This window comes from Cyanistes caeruleus, chromosome Z (genome assembly GCF_971803275.1).
Source record: "Cyanistes caeruleus chromosome Z, bCyaCae1.hap1.1, whole genome shotgun sequence".
In the NCBI taxonomy this organism is placed as follows: Eukaryota; Metazoa; Chordata; class Aves; order Passeriformes; family Paridae; genus Cyanistes; species Cyanistes caeruleus.
The window spans coordinates 38,959,545-38,975,391 of NC_141732.1; the positions used below are offsets into that span (position 1 = coordinate 38,959,545).

The 15,847-nt window shown below is 36.2% G+C and overlaps 1 protein-coding gene across 4 annotated transcripts in view; it reads left to right on the forward strand.

Moving 5' to 3' along the window:
- ROR2 (ROR family WNT receptor 2) overlaps positions 1-15,847 on the forward strand; it is a 142,009-nt gene that overhangs the window by 95,226 nt on the left and 30,936 nt on the right. For all 4 annotated transcript variants that reach the window (XM_086869376.1, XM_086869377.1, XM_086869379.1 and 1 more), the window contains exons 2-4: positions 1,724-1,801; positions 11,518-11,805; positions 12,882-12,912. In XM_086869376.1, coding sequence (XP_086725502.1) covers positions 1,724-1,801; positions 11,518-11,805; positions 12,882-12,912 — 397 coding nt within the window. The remainder of the gene's footprint in view (positions 1-1,723; positions 1,802-11,517; positions 11,806-12,881; positions 12,913-15,847) is intronic.

Sequence of the window (15,847 nt, forward strand, 5' to 3'; positions counted from 1 at the left end):
GAGCAAGATGTGATGTATCTCTGCTGAAATTTGACAGAATATGCCTGCCATGCATACACCACTTCACACTGAATCGAACAAATCAGCAAAGCTTCTGTGCAGCTAAGTCAGGTGCTAAGTCTGTACCATGCCTGCAGGTGTAAGAAGGCATGCCCTGTTGGGATTTTTAATGGCAAAGGTGGGCAATAGTTGCCTTGGAGACCCATCTCCATTTCTCCCTTCGGTCTGCAGGTGAATATTATCTATCATTTCCACTGGCCAGTGCTGGGAGTGGCAGAAGATGGAGTATGTCTGCCCAAGCCTTATCTGTGCTAAATCAAAACAGGGTGCTACCAAGGGTAAAACACCACCTTCACCATCACTCTAATTGTGGTGTCTGAGAACGAGCACACAAATCAAGTGGAATCTGTACTATTGCCAGGCAAAGAATCTCAAACAATGGGAGATAAAGGAATAGATGAAGTAGTGACAAGATCACTACTGTGACAAAAAAATACTTTCAGAGCCATCCTATTGTAGAAAATGTCTCTGATTTCTGTGTTTTACCTGGCAAAGTTAAAGGTGAGTCAGCTAAATCTGTTCTCAAATAATAGGTGAAAGAAGAAACAAACAAAAAAAAGGATTATTTTCTTTCTATCAATTATTTTCTTCTTTCATAATATGGTGTAAGGTAGGGTTGAGATTAGTTGTATTTTACTTGCATTCAGAGTGACACTGTAGTTTGAAGAAAGGGTAATGAGGACAATAGGAAGAGGGAGAGTCTTTAGCTTAATTTCACCCAAAACAATACTATGAGCACCCCTAACAGTCTACAATAAATCCCAGATCTTTCACTTTCGATCTTGATGACCTTAGATTTACACATCTTGAGGATATGCTAAGGTTGTAAGGAATTTGGATGAATGAAAAAAAAATAGGGGATGTTAGTTTAGAAGTTGTTTTAGTTAAAGCACATCGATACCATCATCTGAGTTAGAAGTTCCATTCTGTTCCTTACCTAATATTTTTAAAAGGGAGAGCCAGCATGTCAGCTTCTGATTTATAATGGCTGCAGTTTTGCAAGACCTGCAAATGCAAAGGAACTTCAAAGTACTACCTGCAGTGTGCTAGCTTGTACTGATAGACACAAAAACAGGAGTGCATACCAAAGATGTCTATCCATTTCATCACACTTTGAAATCCTTGGAAAACAGTTATAGTCTTATTTATTTATTTATTTATAGTTAAAGTTTACATCTTTTAGGGATGAGACTGTGAATAGGATAACAAAATCAGTAGCAGTAATGAGTCTGACCTCTGGAGATACAGCCTGAATTACCATGATGTATGTTTAAAAGCAAGTTTATTCCATTTTGTAACTGAGATTGTCAGTAAAGCTCAAGTACTCCTTAATTTGCTAAGCCAGCATTGCTTTGAGGAGATGTTTGCATTCTTTGTGAAAATGTGTGATTTTTTTTCTGCTAAGAATTGGAATGTAGTTTTTAAAGCTGTCTATTTTGCCAAACACCAAGTAATCCACAAGGTAGTTACTGTAGCATTTTCTAAACTGCAGTGGATAAATTCTGACCCTGTTGGTATGTGTTTCCTGTGTGCTGTGTTTCTGTGCTACTTTGGAGGCAGAATATGGACTGAGAGAGTTTGCTGTACTCACTGTTATATAAGGCTATTTAACAGAAAGATTAGCTCACCACCTCAATTCAACAAAATATTTTTTTCTTTGTAGGTGAAATGGAAATTCCAGATTCAAATGACCCCTTAGGTCATGTGGATGGACTTGACAGACCAATTCCAACACCTAAAGGTAAAATGAATTTTAATTTCATCACCCTGCTTAAGTACAAACATTCCTCAGAAAGGATCAGAAAAATCCTGTAACTGTACATTCCCTGTATTTTTCAATTAATACAAGTCTGTAAGGAAGGCAACCTTCCTTTTGTGAATTAGCACTTCTGATTCCAAGCAGGGATAGCAAGGTTAAAGGAGTTTATAAAAATTCATTTTGATGCATGTTGAATCCCCCCTACATGGAAGGGTTAGATGTTTGATCCAAACACAGAGTGCTATTATTACCTTCCTAGCATATTTTATTTCACATTGTTGCCATGAAATTTATTTAATTTTGTACAGTGCCACACTAGGGAAATGTTAAGTATTGGTGTCTTTTGTTTGAGGTAATTAAATCTAGCCCATTACAAAGCAAGAATACCTACTTTTTAAGTAGCTCTGAGCATTAGTGCTTTGGTTTTTTTAAACTGAATCTAGTGTCAGAATTTCTAGTTATTTATTAGTTAACATAAATTTTATGATACTTTGGCATTTAAAACTATAGATCCAAATGCTATTCTTGGATCAGAAAATGCACATGTTTTCTGAGAATTGTGCTTCCAATTGCAATTTGGTGCAAGCTTCTAAAGCGAGACATTTTCAGTATTCTACCTGAACCATATTTTCTGTCGTGTACTGAGTTGTATACTGAATCTTTTTATGGGTGCATTGCTGTAGCAATGTCAACTCTTATGCTAAGGAAAAGTGTCAGATAGTAATGTCAGCTTCATTAATGAACACATGTTGAAGTCTACAGAGCTCTTTGGTATTGACCAGATGTTCTTGTAGTTTGTCTTTCAGAGGAACATGAATTTTGAGGGTGCTTTGGAATATAGTCTCTCTTCTCATAGATATCCAGTGTTATCTAATCCTTATTGTCCTCCTGAATAGTAGTTAGATTTCTTACCCTAACTATGCATATTAGGAGGTTTTTTATGGAATCTTTCTTTAATTTTTGTCTTTTGAAAGGTGTGTTTCTGTTTGCATATGTGTAACCACTTTGCTATTGATTATCAGCCTGGGACTAAGTCCCTCCTATTTGGAAAGAGGATCTGGTTTACTCCATTCCTCAGCTCTGCCATTTTCTGAACCTGTGAAATATTTTAGAAGTTTAGAATTTGCCATCTATGTTGGGAACAAATTTTAGCAGTAGTCATTCCTGTCAGTAGTACTGTATTACCAGTTGTTTTATTCACATTTAAGTACACATTACTTTTGATGAAAAGGTCCATGTATAACTTTTAACTGCATCTGATAGGCTTGTTTGCCTGGCAAGTTGGTCTCACTTTTCTCTTTTGTTATGTCTGACCTTTTAAGGCTGCAGACATAAAAGAGGGGGTTTTTATTCATGTGACAGAACTTGGTTAAATTCTTGCTGAAAAAGGAGTTCCAGTTATTTCCTTCTTTTGCAGAGCCACAGGCAATACCTGTCTGAGGAAGTAATTAATCACATCTCAAACATTTCTACACCATAAGAAATGTATATTTCATTCAGAAAAAAAAAAATAAGGAAGAAAAAAAAGAGCCCCAAGTTCTTAAATTATTCACTGGTATAGAATCACTTGTAAAGTTTCCAGCATGCCTGGTTTGGAAATGGCCTCATTTTGCTCCCCCCCTTTTTTTTCTTCCAAAAAGCAAACTAGTTGGAATGTTAGCCCACATGTTTCTGTGTCATAGTAAGGTATCAGGCTTTGTTACAAAAAAAAAAACCCCACAAGACTGGGCAGTCCTATGTCAAAGCTTGGGCACACTGTTGAGACCATTAGAAATGTTCTTCAGCCCTTCCATCACATCAACCTTCTTCCTTCCTTCCAAAACCTTTAGTTATTCTGATTTGCTTGTGCCTCTCATTTTTAAAATTTTTCTTATTTTAGAATAGATTCAAAACAGGCATGGATATAAGCAGCTTTAATAGTACCCAAATTAAAAGCCTAAATTAATTAAAAATTCTACCACTTTAGAAGAAACAAGTGTGTTAGTCATCCTCTTTTCTAGAATCTTCTTTTCTAGAATCTTCCAGAAGTCCTGAGAAATAGTTGCGTTTCCAAAGACAAAACCAGTTTTAGCAAGGTATTATTAATAATGTGCATTTACAAAAATGTTGCAAGTCTCTTGTTACAAGTGAAGCTAGCCTTCTGATAGTTGATGAGAAGGGACTAGCTTGGCTATGCCTTTGAGGAGAATTTATTTTTCCTTGTTTCCTTTAAATGAGCACTTGAATCACTAAAAAGCACTGTCTCTGAGCAATGTTTCACTGAAAACCAGTGCAGAGCAGTGAGCATTTGCTGTAGAAGGTCTGCTTTGGAATAAAAATAAAACATTCAATGAGTACATTCTCTCAGTCCAGTCAGTCTTTGCAAAGATGATAGTTTCCTCAATCTTAATTTAACTTTACTTACAAGTAAGCATCACCTGGTCTCTTCCTCTTTTGCACAAGCACTCTAACATACTCCCACTGGGTCCTAAAAACCCACTGATTTCAGAGGAGAGAACAATGTACACATTGTAACAGTGTTTCAAGGCTAATTCTGCTTAATTCTTGGATTGGCAGTTGCTCATTCCTTGTTCATAAGGACTTGTCAAGAGGATGTGAACCGAATCAACTTATTTTACATGTTTCTGGATGGATTTTTATATGTTGAGGTGAAAAATTAAGATGAAGGATGAGATGCAAATTGGATTAAATTAGGCTGTAAAGGTATCATTTCATCTGGAAATATTATGTGGCATTATATAATAGTGTAGTTTCCTTAGCTACTCATGTGTATTTTAAGAGACCTGCCAACATTCATTCCATTTTCTGACCTGGCTCAAATAATCTGTAAATCACTCATCTTCGTATTGGGATTAAATAAAACAGAGGGTGAAGAATTGGGCAGACTGTTTTTTATTTAGGAAAATGTCCTGTGCAAGAAATCATGAGTCTTATGCATCAATCTACCCTCCTTAGTAGGATGATGCTTCTCAGTTTCTTTGGAGTTCTGATTTAGTTGTGGAAGGAGTCCCTTTAGTGGTGACCTGACAAGATGTTGTGGTGTGATTCGTGTCCCCTGAACTCATGTACTTACAGCAATGCTGTTACACACACCTCTAGACAGATATTACTTGAATTTCAGCAGCTTTCACATACATTTCCTATTTTTACAGTCTTCAGTCCTTTTATAAACCTAAGAAGCTCTGCATCTCTTAGATATTCTTTATAGATTACCTGTCAATTTTGTGAACAATTTATGCTTTGTACTGCGTTCATAACACAGGAAATTTTAGAACAATGGTGTCTTCCCCAGCATTCCATAAGCTAAAGCATGCATCCCAAGTGAAAAATTATGGCTTATTGTGGGAAGATGTGACTTTGCTTACAGTGCAAATATAATTAGTTTAATTACTCAAAATATTGTCCCCAAACCCTTTTGTGTCGGATCTAAGTTTGTATTAGTCTTAAAATGCCAGGGCAGAAATTTGACATTTGAAAGAGTCGCGGTAAGAAAGATCATGCTCTTTTACTTATACCTAAGAAAAGATTATTTGTAGACAAAAATGAAAAAGCTGGGAAGGCATTCAAACAAACAAACAAATAAACAAACAAACAAACTTAGGGAAAAAAATACCACATTGCTTTTTACACAAATCATAATATACCTATTTTCATAGGGATTTTGAACACTGGAAATTTTTATTCCATTAAATAAATGAAAATGGTCTAAATTTATGCAATTATGCATAAAAAATGTATTTGTCATTTTTAAAAAACAGTTGATTTTTAATTCTCAGTATCTCAAGCCAAGACTCTTGTAAACTGTGATGTTTTCTGTAAGGCCAAACTGATGGCTTTACGGGCTTTTTTGACTGTTGCATAAAGTTATTTAAATAAATATATATGTCTTCTGGAGAAGTAAATATTCTAACAAGTGATAATACAAATATGCAATTATTACTACTTGGTCTGAAAAGACTGTTGTATCTTCAGGTATCTAACAAGTTATGAGTCAAATTTTCCTTTATTTTCCCCAAAAACTGGATATTCAGTGTTTGTATTCCTTGTGCAGTGCAGAAAGAAAGGTGAGTCAGCTTGGATATGAGTCAAAGTGGATGATTATTGCAAAGCATCATTATCTCAAAAATACAAGAAGATGTGAATCTCAGTGTAGTATCATAGATACTGACAGTCCATGTGTAACTTGTCAGATCACTTAGACTCCCCTTGATTTACTTTCTGCTTTTGGAAAATAAGGGTGATGGTATCATTCCGTCTCAGGAGACTTCAATATTCATAACCGATTTGCAAGTTCTGAGATAAAAAGAGTTGAAAAAAAATTTACTAAGTACTATTCATGGTTGCCATATTGAAGCTCATTTAAAAATTATGAATACATAATTATTTTTAAAATCACATAAGAAAAAAAGAGTTAAACCAATAAAAGATGAACAGGAATTAAAACTTGAATTAAAAACAATTAATCCAGAATTTACACGATCTAGAGTAACTAAAGAGATTTAAAATATTTTTTTTTAGATTGAACTTCAAAATCACAGCTAAAATCTTAAAATAACAAAAGCAAAGCAATCATTTTATATTGTATTCATGCCAAGAACAACACATATGGTTTAAGCCAATAACTTGGACATGTAAGTGCCAGAATAATGTAAATAAAACTAAGAAACACAATATGCATGTGAGGTCTTAGGGATAGTTGCACCCTTTAGGTTTTTAGTTTAGTATCTATTCTTGTGCATATCTTGACAATGATTTGACGCATACTGGAAAAGCTTATTTTTATATTCTTGCCAAAACATGAATAATAGACCTGTCATCTTAATGTTGATTTGCTGTGGGATTCTGTTTGATATATTTATATCAAATTTATTCAATTTAAAAATATGAAGTACTGGCAACCTAACAAAGGTTTTCCAAATATGAAAGAGTTCTGCTGGAATTCATGTCAATCTTTTCCCTAAGCTATGTTATTCATAGAGTACATAGAATATGATAGCAAAACATAATGTATAGATTAAGTTGCATTGTCCTCTCATAGCTTCTTGACAGAACAGTTTTTAATCTGTTCAAGCAAAATAAATACTAGTATTGGTTGTAGACTATGTTAGAAACCATAATGAAAGAGAAATTTAATTTACAGCATTGTTGCCTACAGCAAATACAGAAATATCTACCAGATAGATTTTTCTTTTGACGTAGTTGAATCATGCCAAAAGATCACTGAAGGCAAAGGAAGAATTTTCATTTCATTTCAATGACCCTTGGAAGCAAGCCAGATTACGAAAAACAGTATATAACAATATTAATTTTACAACACAGGGAATTTCTGGACATTATATTTGCATTTTAAAATAAGTTGTATTTGTTATCCAGCTCCCAAATAAAATAAACTTCTTTATAATATGACATTTACAATAGGACATTTTTAAGTTTGGCAATATGTATCAGGCACAAAATATTTTATAGAGAGTATTTAACCTCTGCTTCAAAATTATGTTAATATTAACACAGATTAACAATTGTGTTCCAGTTTTAAAAAATTCTACTTGACTGATGCTTAACACAAAATACAGGACACAAATCAAATACAAGTTCTAGAATTTTCACATTTCATTTTCCTTCATACCTGTCCAAATTAGGATTTACTAAGACAGAAGGAGAACAACACTGGGAAAAAAATTGCTTTGCACATTGTTGGGATCCTAATTTATCCTGGGAAAATTTGTTTTTTTCCCCAAATCATTCAATCAAAATGGCATCTACACTGTGTTTGTGGTGTGACGTACATTACCAAAAATGTAACTGCTGATTATCACCACAGAAATTAAATAAAGAAAACAGTCTTTAGAATATGGTTGGTTAAATTTTCCACTTAGTTTGAAAGAATTGCAATTATGGGTTATCGAAAGTGGACACCAAATAACAGAGCAGCTCAAGAAATGGCTGGCTGCTCTGTCATACCAATACTTCAGAATCAGTGGATACATAAACCTCTCCTCTCAAAGAGTCAATGAAACCAGCAAATAGAGAGTGTGCAGTTCGGGGTGGACAGAGGCAGAGAAGAGCCCTACTGCTCTTCGGCATCTCTGGGGAACTTTGGAAAACAGAAATGCTTCAAAGTTCATTAGGTTAAAATTATTAGAATGTTACTTGGTTTGTAATAACAAAGTAATATAAAGCACTGCATAAAATACCTGTAAAATTGGCAAGAGCTATGACGAACTAAAGCTGAATTCTGATCTGCAGGATATAGATGCAGCAATGCTGACTCCAGGTGAAGTCTGTCTAATTGCACTGGGTCTGAACTAACCCATAAATCTTTGGCATTGCTTTTCATGGTAATAGTTTTGTTCTAGTTATTATTAGGACAGAGTAATAGATTCATATTAAATATTTTTGATGGCTTAAAAGGTACTGATCTAATTACTTCTTGCAGTAGCTCTGTTTTAATTAGTAAAATGGGAAGTTCTAACATGGATTTAATCCTGAGTTAATAAGTCCTAATGAATTAAATTTCTATCTGTTTTCAACCAAAAATATTTGAATGTAATATCCATGACTATACCAAAAATAAGACTCCAACTAGTTGATTTTAAATCAGAAAAAGTGAAATAGTGAAAGGGTTTGAGTAAAGTATAAGCTGACCAATGACGCAAGAGCAATGTAGCCCTTTCATGCACTTACATGTGAAGAGGAAAAAATGTATTAAAGAGCCAGACAAACCACAGTCCCTGTCTGTCATCTTACAGTGCTTGAATTGGTCTCACCTTTTAGACAGATCTTCTCTGCTTCTTTCCTTTCCTGGGTATCAGAAGCATCTCTGAGCTAGAGGAATGCACCTCTGTGCTGGTTCCATGCTGGAAAAGAGCCACCTTCTTCTCAGAAAAGGTCTTAAGCCAGTCTATTTGCCTCCCTTGTATGAGCATATTCAGCCTGTCCCCATGATTGCTGAATCACAGACCTAAAGGACTACAGAACATTCCAGCCTGGGAGGCACCTCAAAAGATCATCCAGTCCAACATTTCTGGGTAAAGAAAGCTTAGACAAAACTGTCTAGTACTCTGTGCAGTCACATCTTGAAAACATCCAGTGATGAGCCCTCTACCATATCTCCAGGCAGTTCATTTTCCAGTCAATCATTGTCCTCACTGCAAGAAAAAGTCTTTATTCAATTGAAACAAAACATTTCCTGGCTACTTGCACTTATTGCCCTTTGTCTTCTCCATGTAGCTTCTAGTGATGAGTGTCCTGTTCTCTTTGTATGTGCCTGTGGAGACTGAGAAACTGTGATGATGCCCTCCTGGCCATTCTCCTCTCCAGGGAGAAGAGACTTAAATACTTCAAGTCTTTCCTCACAGGACAGGTTGTCTAGCCCTGTGATGATATTCATACCCCTCTTTTGAACCCTCTCCTGTCTTTTTGTGTTATGTTTGAATTTTGGTGATCAGAACTGGACGTAATACTCCAGGTGTGGCCTGGTAGGCACTGAGCTGATTTGGATTGTGGTATCTGTGTCTCTGCTAGGTAATGCCCCTTTGGATGCAGCCTAGTATCTCAATGGGGGTCATGAGAATAAACTACATACAGATTATGAAAAGGTGGTGAAATTAGTCTCTAAATAGCAAGCTATTAGTGAAAAAGCCATATAAAATAATTTTCTAACTTGTAGTAGATCATGCTTTCTTTCATGCTGCTATAAATATGTACATAAAGTACTTGAAGTCTTAAGTAGAAGTTTTAATCAATGGCTTCAGTTGACTATATCAAGAAGTAAATTTACTGGTTTTGTTTTCCCTGCTAGAATGTCATCGTAGTATTTCTATTTTTTCAGCTATGAAATGTAACTGGAAATCATAACACATTACACTGTTGTGGTGTGACATTGCTGAAAACATTAATATACTTTTTCCCCCATTTATATAAGTTATTTGAAAATAGATATTGTCTGTGCTCTGTCAGAATGTTTTGAAGTCTGCTAAAGATTTTAAATTAAAAATAGGGACAGCTAATGTAAAATTACATAAACAAGAATCTATTATTTTATGACAAAAAAGGATAAGTAATTTTCCTGTAAGTTTTCAATATTATCTGGAGATTCTATATACTTGGATTTATTTAATTTTCTATTTAGTGACAAACTAAATTCTCACTTGCCTACATTGTATTTTCATACTATTCATTATAACAGGATTTCTTTTGAAAGGTCAGTGCTAAAGAACACAAAACCCAGTTTTCCAGTAATGTCTGGCTTTGTACATTTATTATATTATGATGTTTCTACTGCTCCCTTCTCCAATGCTATACTTAGCTATTATAGAGGAACTGATTTTCATGGTTCTGTCAAATATAAATCAAAGCAGAGCATCAATTTTCTTAAGGTATTTCAGCAATTAGACTGTCAGCATAGACCATTTTTTTACTGGTGTTAGATGTGTGTATTGTCATATGCTATTTCTTAATTAAACAACTGAAAAATAATCTGACAGGAAATGTCCACATGTAGGCATCCATCAAAGTTTTTTGATGTTTGGATCCAGCTTCCATAAAAACATAATGTAATTTGAATTCCTGGTTCTTCATATCTAGAAGGTCTAAATTTACTGGAACAAACATATGAGCATGACAGCTAGATAATTTTCTTACCTGTTCTGTAAGGTAATACAACAACATTTCTGTTTCAGTGGAATTATATGTTGTCAAGATTACAGTGTGTGATGTGTATCAGTTGCAGGACTCCTAACACCAAATTAAATTTATAAATAATAGCCTACAAAAGATTTGATTGTCAGGTTTTGACAGTGTTCTTCCATCAATTCTTTCTTTTTTTTGTCATCCCTAGAGATCACCAATACAGCCTTCCTGATAAGCCCTTTGCTTTCAACAAACCACTAATTAGAGCTTGTAGTTTTCACTTAAAAAATAACTACAAAATGTTTCTGCACAATATTCATACAGACATTTCCTTGACCATATATTTTGACTTGATGTAAAAAATGGCAGTCTATAATCTGCTTATGGGTCCCTTCTGTATCACAAGTCCCTTCAGCAACTGAGACATTATTTCTTTAAATTGAATGGGAGACATCTCATCTTTAAAACTTATCATAATATAAGCCTGTCCACATCAGTCTAATTTTAAGATTTTTTTGAGTAATAAAGAAGTCAAATTAATATCTAAAAGTAACTTTTCCAGTTGTAGTTCTTTTTGAGACAAATCTGTCTGATCATGCATGAAGATTATGTGGTAAAATCACAATGATATTCCAATGTGGTTACAACTGGGATCATTGTTTTATGGAACATAAAGGGGTGTATTTTTGCTGTTAGAACATAACATCACCAGATGTATGTTAGGATGTTAGTATTTTAGCATGTCAGATGTAGAAAAAGTCACTACTGCTTCAAAATAGTTGTCCAAATAGGCAGTTAGGAGTGTAAACTGTGGAGTGATTGATTGGTTGACCTTCAAATCTGCATACCTATCTGCACACGAACATGAAGTCAGCAATGAAACTTTTTGGAAACAAAATTGGAGTGTGATTCCACAGGGTCCTTAGGACAGCAAATTGCATTTCTTTGAGCTTGAAAGAAAATTGGAATTGTTTCCAATATTCTCTCTTGCAAAGGTACTTTTGAACAGGCTTTTACCTCAATCAAAGTAAAGTTTGATCTTTTATGATCTTTTATCCTCCTCTTAGGTTATTTCCTGACCTTCTTGGAACCAGTAAACAATATCACTGTCGTCCAGGGGCAAACAGCAATCCTCCACTGCAAGGTAGCAGGAAATCCATCTCCGAATGTCAGATGGCTAAAAAACGATGCTCCAGTGGTTCAGGAGCCCAGACGGATCATCATCAGAAAAACAGATTATGGTTCACGTCTGAGAATCCAGGATCTGGATACCACAGACACAGGATACTACCAGTGCGTGGCTTCCAATGGCATGAAGACAATAACTGCAACAGGAGTTCTGTTTGTCAGGCTTGGTGAGTTCCTGGCTTTTATAGTCATAAAACTCAGACTGCTTTGTAGACTAGGTATTAGTTTTAACTATAGTATAATGAGAAATGAATTTAATGTTTTAAGAAAAATTCTCAGCACAAAAGAAAATAAAGTCAGTGCCTGGGGCCTCTCTCCCAGCACAGAACTTCTCAGTTGAACTTGATACCCTTTTAGTGGTAATAAAAGAAAGTAAATACAGATGTAGAGGTCTGTAAATACTCAGTGAAGAAAAAATTAAAGAACTGTCAGTAAAAAGTACAAAAAGGTAGCATTTCATTGCCTGTAGTTTTCACTCTGCTGCTGAACTCAGTCTGTGAAAAAAACAAAAACTGATGAGAAGAACGAGAAGTGGTTTTCTATGCAATGTTCATAGTTCTGGGCCCATCCTTGTGAATATCAGCTCTGTACTGTTCTGTGAAGCATGGCCTCAAATTCTATCCTTTGACGTGTGACATGTGGTATACCACACCTTTCAAGAAGTTCTTATATTGCATTTTGGAGACTTAATAATCCAATCTGGAAGCCAGCCTTTTATGTAGCTTGCCTTTGGAGCAGTAGGAGAAAAAAAGTCTAGATGCATTTCTCTAAATTTTTTTAATTTTGTAATGTAAATAAGTAATTCCACAGTTTAGTTTGTAATGATTGAGTATTGAAGTGCTGAGTACTGATCCTTTTTCCTGCTCTGACAAAAGCTGATCAGCCCCTTGCCACATCCTAAATTCTGATAGTAAGGCTCAGTTGGTGCTTATTAAAAGGTAGGTGATGTGTCAAGATAACACCTTGTCTAGCTGCCTGTGTTTTTGTGGTGGAAAATATTTTATGAAAAAAGCTAAGTCCATTCAAGTTGCTGCTGGAGCAGATAGTAAATTCATGTGATTTTTATTTATGGCTTTGAAAATAACAATATATTATTATGTTCAGGAATGCAGAAGGTTTTGTTTGAATCTTGAGATAAACCTTCTTTAAAGACACAATTTCCTTTAGATTGCTGTTGACTTTTTTTATTAAGTTGTCCTTGAGCTAAACTTGTCAGTAATACTTTTTTGTTTTATGTTTGCAGGTCCAACAAATAGCCCAAATCACAATCTTCAGTAAGTACTCTTTGGAAAATTACTTAATGTACACTGACTACTTCTGTTCTGTCAGAATTTAGTCCAGAAACTCAGTAAATGCTGTCTGCAGCCACAGTGTTCTTGCTAAAGAAGTATTTAATTTGATCAAAAACTCACAGAATGGATGCAACTATTTTAGACAGAGGTCTAAAATGGGTCATTGTGTTACAATGGGAGTTGATTTGATTGACTATTCTTCAGCAACTTCTGCTTGCCTATTTCATGTTTTGAACAAGCAAATTACCACAAAGCCAAGTTGGAACAGTAATTTTTTATAGGGCAAGTATGGGCTAGAAGAATGGTTAAAAATGAATGGGTAAAATGCTTAGGTTGCTGTGGTTGCAAATTTACCCATGTAATACTATTATAACCTGAAGAGCCAGGTAAAATGAGACTAGAATCCTGTCACTGAGTAGCTAAGCAAAACTTCCCTGTTTGATAGTGTCATTTTGACTTGAGTGGTGATTTGGTAATTTCTGCAAGACACCTGGGCTCACTTGCTGATTCAGTTATAAGGATGGAAAGAGAATCATACAATCATAGAATGGTCTGGATTGGAAGTGACCTTAAAATCACCCCCTCCAACCCTTCTGCCATGGGCAGGAACACCTTCCACTTCGTCAGGATGTTCAAAGTCCAATCCAGCCTAGCCTTGAAGACTTCCAGGTGTGAAGTGTCCACAGCTTCTCAGGGCAACCAGTTCCAGCTTTTCACCACACTCTGAGTAAAGAATTTATTTTTAGCAGCTAATCTAAACCTGCCCTTTTCCAATTTAAAGCCATTGCCCCTAGTCCTGCACTATCTACCAGTATAAAAATTCCCCTCCTTCCTTATCATGAGAACCTTTTAAGGACAGTGAGATCTCCCCAAAACCTTCTCTTTCTCCAGGCTTAACAACCCCAGCTCTCTCAGCCTATCTTCACAGAGAGGTGCTTCAGCCCTCTGATCATTATCATGGCCTCCTCTGGACCCTCTCAAAGAGGTCTACATCATTCTTGTGCTAAGGACCTCAGAGCTGGACCAAGGATTCCAGATGGGGTTTCATGGGGAGCATTCAGAGTTGTAGAATCCCCTCCCTCACCCTGATGGACACCCCACTTTGGATGCAGCCCAGCATACAATTGTCCTTCCGGGCTGAGAGCTCACACTCTTGGGTTGCATCCAGCTTTTCATCCACAAGAATCCCTAAGTCCTTCTTCAAACGGCTGCTCTCAATGACTTGATCTCCCAGTCTGTGTTCATGTCCGGGATTTCCCCAACCCTGGTGCAGCACTTGCCACTTGAACTTGTAGGACTTCATGAGGTCCTCACGGGCCCATTTCTCAAGTTTGTCCCTGAGTTGTCCCAATGGCACTTCTCAGCTTTGCATAATCTTCAGACTTGCTGAGGGTGCTCTTGATCCCACTGTCTGTGTCATTGATGAAGATACTGAGGAGCACCAGTTCCAAGAGAAAGCCCTGAGGAGCATTACTCATCACTGGCCTTCATCTAAACACAAAGCCTTAGACCACAGCTTTCTGGATTCATCCATCCAGCCAGTTTCCTCTCCACTGAATAGTCCAAATCCATGTCTCTCCAATTTGCAGATAAGGATGTCATGTGAGATGGTATCAAGGCCTACAGAAGTCTAAATAGATGATATCTATTGTGTTCTCTTATTGACTGTTGCTGTCACTCTGTCACAAAAGGCCACCCAATAGGTCAGGTACAATTTGCCCTTAGTAAAGCTGTGCTGGCTGCCTTGGGTCAATTTGTTGTCTTTTATATACTGTGGGATAACTTTTAGGAGGATCTGTTTCATAATTTTTCCAGGCACAGAGATGAGGCTCACCAGTCTGTGGTTCCTCACATCTTCCTTTCTCCTCTTTTTAAAAATGGGAGTGATGTTTCCCTTTTTCCCTTCCCAAGTTTTCTTGGCTGCCTTGACTTTTCAAATATGATGATATTGTTATGGAAAGAACATCAGCCAGTTCCCTCAGGACTCTGGAGCGTATCTCATCAGGTCCCATAGACTTGGGGCTATTCAGCTTCAACGAGTGAACCCAAACTTCACTTACATTGGGAGAGACTTCACTCCCCCATAGCCACACAGAGGAACCACACAGAGCCACACTTTAGTGGAAGGGGTGACTGCTGATGAAGGCTGAGGCAAAGAAGTCATTGAATAACTCATCTTTCTCTGTATCAGCCACCACCAGTTGGTCCTTGTTGCTTATCACAGGGTACATTTCCCTTGGCCTTTCTTTTCTGGCCTCTGTCAGACCAATAGACCTGAGAACCAAATTTTACATTGATACTTTTGTTACAGAGCAAGTAATTAATTTTCTTTTGGCTTCCCCAGTCTTTTCCAAGTGCTTCTCCTGTACTGAGAATGAACTTCTTAATATTTCACATATGCCAACATAAGTAGAACATTTCACCTGATAGAGTGAAGAGTTACTGCATATGTGACTTCCTCAGGTGGATATAAATTAGGGTTCCCAAAACATCCTTCATCATGGTTTTTCCTACTTTTTTATTGCTTTGCTATGCAACTTTTGCTGATTTGGAATGCTAAATTAAAATAAATAATTAACTAGGAAAAAAAAATAGTTTAAAAATCCTGTCATTTGGGTTATGACACTTCACATTGTGTCTTGTACCGTTGGTGTTGGAAGCATAGTGTGCCATCATTGTTCTGGACCTGCCATTAAAAGGTGAAGAGTACACTATTATTGGATTATTTTCTTTTTAATATCCACTAGATTGAAGGGAAACCTGAAACTTCAGAAAAATAAGGTCAGGTCAAAGGTCTAGTGAGAAATCATGAGGGTCTTATCATATGAGGCCCAGGAACTTTCAGGGATTAGAGATCTTTGCCCCATTACATGCTTACTTGTATCAGTTTTTCTTAAAATCAGTCCTTCAAATAAAA